This window comes from Salvia hispanica, chromosome 5 (genome assembly GCF_023119035.1).
Source record: "Salvia hispanica cultivar TCC Black 2014 chromosome 5, UniMelb_Shisp_WGS_1.0, whole genome shotgun sequence".
Taxonomy (NCBI): Eukaryota; Viridiplantae; Streptophyta; class Magnoliopsida; order Lamiales; family Lamiaceae; genus Salvia; species Salvia hispanica.
Window position 1 is genome coordinate 35,677,622 of NC_062969.1, and position 7,341 is coordinate 35,684,962.

Genomic DNA, 7,341 nt, shown 5'->3' on the forward strand with positions numbered 1-7,341 from the left:
TGACTAAACCTAACTACTATACGGCATTAATTAATTTGTAGTAGTACTATGTAGACTAACTAATTAAGATATTGGTAATATTTTTATGAAAAGGAAAACAATACTAATTAGCTTTTACTTTGGAGGAACTAGGAAGACTAAATAAGAATAAAAATACTACTAATAGGGATTCGGTTTCATTAATCGATCCACCTATCTAAGTAGTAGTATCTACTAACTTCTTAATTTCTTGTTCATTATCGAATCAAGTCTTAACCAATTCGTTTGATTAACAGCGTGCAACTTCTCAAAATTCTACAATCCTAAGTCCTTACCATTAAACACAATTTCATTAAATTAATGTGTCGATTGATCACATTGTCATAATTTATACTCATCTCTCGAATTTAGTATCCATGCGTAAATCATCAAAATAATAGTCAGTTAAGCATTAAACTTAATCAATTAAAATAAAACATGCTTGAACATATTAAATAATGAGACGAAAATAACATCATTGCAACAAGCCGTTGAGCATATGGCCGAATTATGTCACCTCATAGTTTTCTTGTTTCCCACTAGGAAACTCATTTTTACCGTTTAACTAATAAATTTTTTAGTCTCTTTGTAGACACTTTACTTTGAAGGTAAGCATATCATCCTTCTCTATTTTAAATTGCAATAAAAAGTGTTATTTCCCTAAAATAAACAATGAATATCTTAGTGGCTTTGGGTATATTCTTACACTAAATAAAACTTGGAAGTATACAAATTATGGACACTGTACACACATATACACATCATTGTACTATATATGCACCCTATATATATAATTTAACTGAACAAATACATGGCTTGAATGGAGAAAGATTCTCCAAGAATCCTCCTACATTAGTCATTATACATCTCTATCTTTTTCTTTGCAATATTGCAAAGTGGGGTGTGATGAAGAATGAACACACTGATCAAAGGGTAATATATCTCATTATTTAGCTAATTTCTTCTAATCTTTTTATGTGTATCAATTGCAGTTGGTAAGTTGTCATTTTACTTAGTCATCTTATAATTTGTGTGTTTTCAGAACTACCAATGTACTAATCTTGCCGACAGGAATTTCTGTCTTTCCACTAAAACAGCAATTAGTAGATGGGAAAAGACAAATGAAGCATATTATTCTACTCCATTTTCGAATACTTCTTTCTTGCTCACCATAAAGTACTAATTCCTAATTAATTTCTTTTAATATTCAAAATTTCCCCTTTTCTTGACAGAGAGTGAGTGGATGAAAATGTTATGACAATCCATCATTGAAAGGGGAGAGTAGGTTGGGGTGTTGGGGGGAATTTTTCAAAAATGTGGAAAAAAGATTTGCCTTTCCATTATTGGAAAGCTAAAGTAGCATCATCATAAATCATCAAACACCTATACTCTGATAATTTTACCTATGTGCATGGGCTTATGATGTACTAGTACACTATTTCTTTTTCCTTGTTTTCCAAATTGTATATTTTTCTTGTATTCTAATGTATGATCCTTGTTTTCCAAATTGTATACTATTATTCTTGTATTTTAATGTATGATTATGATGTGGTATAATATAATTATAACATTATAGAATGCACCGTTTTTATAACTGAAGTTCAAAATTGTTAGTAGCATCCAACTATCAAATACTAATATAATGATTTACATTTCATACCTATTTTAATATACTATCATAGTAGCAAATACTCCATGATTGATCTACTACTACTAGTAGACATTAAGCCCGCATTGGTGATATGAAAGGCGAATAACATTAATTAAATATTTCCATAACATAAAATCCATATATGCTAGACAAATTAAACTAGAGACTGGTAACACATGAAGCAAAAAAGCTAAGGTAAAAACTCTACAACAGTAAGAATTGTTTTGATCTGTTTTTGTTTTGAGATTAAACTACAACAATTGCCACAAAAATAAAAAGATTCACTACTGTAATTTCCATCTCTGAAACCCCCAATCACTATCTCGTTGCTTCAAGATCCTCAATCATGGCTTGGCTCTGTCAAGAAACTTGACGCGATTTGAGTTAAGTTGTTCGATCGGGTAGGGCTGTAGCTCTACGGGAATTTGGAGACGATAGTAATTGGATCCGGCCCTCTGCTAATAGAGAGTGAACGACGTAGAGCTGGTGATCAGTCTGTCAGGGAGGCCTCACCATGTAAGGATCAAATGCTCCTGTTACCACAAAAATCCAACTTCAATTATAATTCTCTTGATAACAATCGATCACAAGAGTTTTTTTCATGTATGAAACTAGAACATCCAATCCAATGGTAGAGAAAACACTCTGAATTAGAAGCTAAACATTACAAAGAGTACTCGTTTGAATAAAGCAAGATTTTATAGCAGAGAAAGCCCATCTCATCAGAAGCTAGTATTATTATGTAAATGGTTAATAAATCAAATGATTAATTTGAGTTCATAAGCAAAAGGAGGGAATCTTACACAGAGGAAGTATCAACAAAAACCTCATTGAGCACATCATCCTCACCATTTTCCAAGGCAAAGAGCTCTGCATCCTTGTCCTCATCATTGGGAATTCTCTCCATTTTGGAATGAGCAGCAATGAATATCATCTTCTGCAGCCTATCATCCCTCGACCGCCCGCCGCCTGCCCATCTCACGAGGGGCCGGTTGAGCTTCAAGGCGCACGAGGTGGCATGCAGGAAGATGAGCCTGACCGCGACCTTCCCCAGCGACTTGAACTCGCTGAGGTACGTCTCCCACACGAGCCTGCTGCTCTGCGGGTTGGCGATCCTCATCTTCCCTGAATTCGGATCCCTCTGCTTCAGCTGCACCGCCTGTGCGTACACCGGGTCCAGGCCTTGACTCCTCCACTTCATGAGCTCCATCAGGGCAACGTGGGCCTCCTCCCTCGACACCAGCCGCGTGATCAGCCTGTCCACGTCCTTCTCCTGCTCGCTCGTCAAGCATTTGAACGGCGGTAAGTATTTTCCGGTGGCGTCTCTGATCAGGTAGAGGGGGTCAAGGACGAACGCTGCAGCCCAAGATGGGTGGTAGTTTTTCTTGAATCTTTTTTCTACAATCCTCTCCAAGGGCGGCTGAGCAATGTGGAATTTGGAGCACCACTCCTTCACCTTCACCCGGAGCTCCTCCCAGAGAGGAAGGCATTGCCCGATTCTCGGCTTCTCTGCTTCGATCTCTTGCGCCATTGATTTGATCAGCTTCACTAGAGAATGGACTGCCTCTACTTCATTCCAAAAGTGTGGATTCCTTCTCATTTCTTCTATTTCTCTCGTTGCCGGCTCCTCCTTGTACGATTCGTCCGAGAAGAGGAGCTGGAGAGCGCCGGCCGAGGCAATTATGTCCTCTATCAAATCCGAGGCCTCGTGGCCTCGGAGGGGTACTCTGAAGAGAGCAGCGTGCCCGTATTCCTGGAGCTGGTATTTGTGGAAACTGTGGCGGATTCGGGAGTTGTTGTTGATGAAGGAGGCGAGTTTGAGGCAATTAGCGGCGACATTCTTGAACAGGGGAAGCTCGTTGCCGAAATCCTTGATCAAGGCGTTGAAAGCGCGATGCTGGCAGGTGATGTTAACCATCCAACGGTGGCGATCTTCCAGATTCTTGAGAGCTTTGGTTCTGAACCTGTCGGAGACTATCCCCACGCACTGCTGCACGGCGCTGCCGCAAATCTCGACGATGGTGTCCCACAGAATCTCCTCGGCGTGGCCGGAGACGAAGGCGTTGAAGACGGCCTTGCGGAAGACGTTGGTGCCGTTGGGGAGATTGACGGCCAAATGGACGGGATTGTCGTCGGATTTCCAGCCGTCGGCGGCAATCTGGAAGAACATGGCGTCGCGGATTTTGGCCTCGGATTGGGCCTTGGCCTGGGCGTACTTGGCGTCCAGTCTGGGCCCGATCAAGTCCTTCCTCGAGACCGCGGGGAGGCCCACGTGGCTGAGGAAGGCCTTGAATTTGGGGTGATCGATGGCGAGGGAGCCGCAGTTGTCGTACACCCAGTCGGCGAGGAGATCCAAGGCGGAGTCGGCTTGGGCTTTACTGAGGCTCGGGCCGGGCCGTGGCTTGGGGCTCTTGAGGCGCTTCACGCTGTCCTCCAGCATTGCCAGAGCCCCCAAATCCTCCCGCCCGCCTGACAGCACCAGCGGCTGTTGCTGCTGCTGCCCTGATAAGTCCACCGAGGGGTCAACGATGGTCAACGGAGGGACGTGGTCAATGGAGGTTCGCTTGGAGGAGAAATTGGGGCAGGTGCCGCGCTTGAGGTGCTCGGAGGCGGTGCGGGAGGGGTTGGAGGCGGAGAAGACGGAGTCGCAGAGGGAGCAGCGGAGCTTGACGGACTTGGGGAGGCCGGTGTCGGAGTTGTGGACGAGGATCGGCTCCAGGTGGGCCCAGTACCAGGCGCCTTTCCCCTTTATCGCCTTCGTCCGTACCATCACCAGCCCTTCGAACCGCTTGTGGGCGAGCTTCGCCGCCAGCTCGTCCGAGGATGCGGATTCTACCGCGGAGTTGTTGTTGCTCGCCGCCATTGCTGGTGTGGGATTAATTGTCAATGCAGCACCTCCAGACTTGTGATTTCATTTGCATTTTCTAACTTTTGAGTGGGGTCCATGGCGGCCGGCGGCGGCGGGGAAGGTGGCGCCGCCGCGATTGAGGAATGATTGTGAAGAAATTCAGCTGTAAGTTTTGGAGGTTTCGAGTTTATAGCTAGCCGCAGAGAGAAAAGATGAATGGAGTTAGTGTAGAGAGAGAAACGAATATGGAGGTGTGTAATGCGGTTGAGTTTCGTTTTATCTAACCAAAGCAGAGCTCCTACTATTACAAACACGCGCCCTGCTACTATTCATGGACGATTTTGGTTCTTAATTCATTTAATTTTTTTATGTTTTCATTTAACAACCCAAAACACTCATTTAATGTTCCTATCATATTTTTCTTATGACTCTTGAATTATTACTCTAGAATAGGAATCAGATATTGTGGAAGATTTGAAATACTAGTACTCCAAATGTCAGACTTCTCTATCTATCTTTTGTCTCTTTAAGTCGGGCCAAGTTTCCAAATAATATGGAAATGAATAAAGAAGGATCTAAAATCATTAAATTTCAAGAATGACATAATTTTATAATTTACTCAGCTGATTGTGGGACATTTTAATGAAAATAAGTGGAATTTGCTACTCTTCATTCCATGAATAAAAGTTATGTTTGTCATTTGTATTCGTTCCTAAATAAGAGTTTTATTTCACTTTTATCATAAATGGTAAGTAAGTCTTACGATTCACTAACTTATTTAATTCACTTTTATTATATGGAGTAACAAATATGTATAAATGAGAGTCATAATCCACTAATTTATTATATTCACTTTTCTTTACATTTCTTAAACTCGTGACATAATCAAATAATATGACTTTTATTCAGAGGCGGATGAAGTATAAAATATTTATACTATTTGCGATGTACATTTTGTGGGTGTTATACTTTCAAATGCACTTTTACGGTTGCTATACTACCCATTTTGCTCGTGACAAATGTGTTTACGCTTTAAAATGCACTTTTACGGTTGCTATACTACCCATTTTGCTTGGGACAAATGTGTTTACGCTTTTTTGAACAAAATTACCTCCAAATTATTTAGGGAGTACATTTACTATCCAAAGACCTAATTTTTCTTACCACACTTACACTTACGTGACACAAATTGTGGTAACATGATTACTCAAAACTACTTTCCAAACTCATCATCGAAGCCGCTAAAAATCCAAAGGATTTTTCTCAACCTCAAATGTCGAAGATCTCAAAATTTCACCAGATAAAGAAAGCTTTAATATTTCAATATGTATCGGTGAATACTTCAGTAAAACCAATACAATTTCGTGTAGTTCTTTGGATGGTTGAATTGTAGAATCGTACGTCAATATTTTAGGGTTATGAGTTTGCCTGTAGTTTAGGTTTCTTTTACTAAGAGGAATATGTTAATTGCATTATTGATATTATTTCTTTTGTTTTATATTCTATCCGTCCCAAAAAAATGAACTAGTTTTATTATTTTGAGCTGTCTCCATAATTAGACAAAGTCTAGATATGGAAAGTGTTTCAACAAACTAATAATAATTCTACACATCAATTATAAGTTTATAACGTGGACTCCACAATCCACTAAGAGCATCCACAGCGGTGAAAAAAATTTCGTCCGTCCGTCCGTGCCGCTGCAGCTCGTCCGTCAGTGCCAGCGGCACGGCGCTGCTCTTAGCTAAGAGCACGTCCGTGCCGCTGAGCACCCTTACGTGGCAGCGTCCGATTGGCCAACGGAATTCGATTTTTTATTTTTATTTTTTTAAAATTAGAAATTTATTTTAAAAAATGTTTTTAAATAAAAAAAAATATTTTCCTACTTCCCAAAAAATTATACCCATTTTCTACCCACTTTTAATTTATATTTCATTTTTTTTCCCAAAATTCACATTTTCATCTATAAATACCCCCACTTCAACACAAAAAAAATCACATTCTCATCTATTCTATCATCTTCTTTCTCATATTCTCTCATCTAAATTCCCACCACACTACACAATGTCCGGCTTCGGCGATCACCCCTCCGGCAATCGCGGTTGGAACCACGATTGGCTCGACTCCGACTCATTCTCTAGTCCGGAAACGCAATTTACGGCCCCTCCTCAAACCCAAGGTTTGCAAGCTCCGGGTGGCTACCGTCCTTGGCCGGTGCACGACCAAAATGCCTCTGGGTTTGGGTGGGCACCCGAACCCAGATCGGGAGGAGCAGCAGCTCTACTCCTACTCCTACTTCTGTTCCTACTCATCCTGTTCGAGGTAGTCCTACTCATCCTGTTCGTGGCACTCGCACCCCGTACACTCGGGTGAGATGATGGCGATATTCAAAGCCTACTTGGCAGTCTCCGAAGATCCGGAGTTGGCACGAACCAAACCGGGGAAACGTATTGGTAGCGCATCACTCGTCTTTACAATGAAATCCGGCCGGGGGAACCATCTATCGCAATGATAGTATGGTGCACAATTGCATGTTCAGATGCAACGAGGCAATCGGGAAGTTTCAGGGGTATTACCTCCAGGAAGAGCGGTCGGCGGGGAGCGGCACGAGCGAGCTTGACATCATCACTGCCGCCTTGGCGACCTACCAACGCATGGAGTTCAAAGCGTTCAAGTACCTCGATGGTTGGCAAGAGGGGCGCCTACATCCGAAGTATAAGGGCGACGTAGTAGCATCCTCCTCCAACTCCTCCAGCAAACGGTCGAGGTCGGTAGCCCTATCCGACGGCGCTCCGATGATGTGGCTACCCAGCTTGCCGGAACTAAC

At 42.2% G+C, this 7,341-nt stretch overlaps 1 protein-coding gene across 2 annotated transcripts; it reads right to left on the bottom strand.

Annotated features, from left to right (window-relative positions):
* Nucleotides 1-1,756: 1,756 nt before the first annotated feature.
* On the bottom strand, nt 1,757-4,763 carry LOC125186757. Of its 2 annotated transcripts, none has more exons than XM_048083204.1 (2): nt 2,519-4,763; nt 1,757-2,202 (listed from the first exon to the last, which is right to left on the bottom strand). In XM_048083204.1, exons 1-2 carry the CDS (start codon nt 4,530-4,532, stop codon nt 2,168-2,170), a joined length of 2,049 nt encoding a protein of 682 aa, XP_047939161.1. In that variant the 5' UTR covers nt 4,533-4,763; the 3' UTR covers nt 1,757-2,167. The 2 variants fall into 2 exon arrangements, with proteins under 2 accessions (XP_047939161.1, XP_047939160.1); XM_048083203.1 differs by having other exon boundaries at nt 2,473-4,763.
* Between the last annotated feature and the right edge of the window lie 2,578 nt (nt 4,764-7,341).

What these genes read in the sequence shown, in the direction of transcription:
- LOC125186757 (XM_048083203.1), bottom strand. Translation starts at nt 4,532, where the DNA reads ATGGCGGCGAGCAACAACAACTCCGCGGTAGAATCCGCATCCTCGGAC.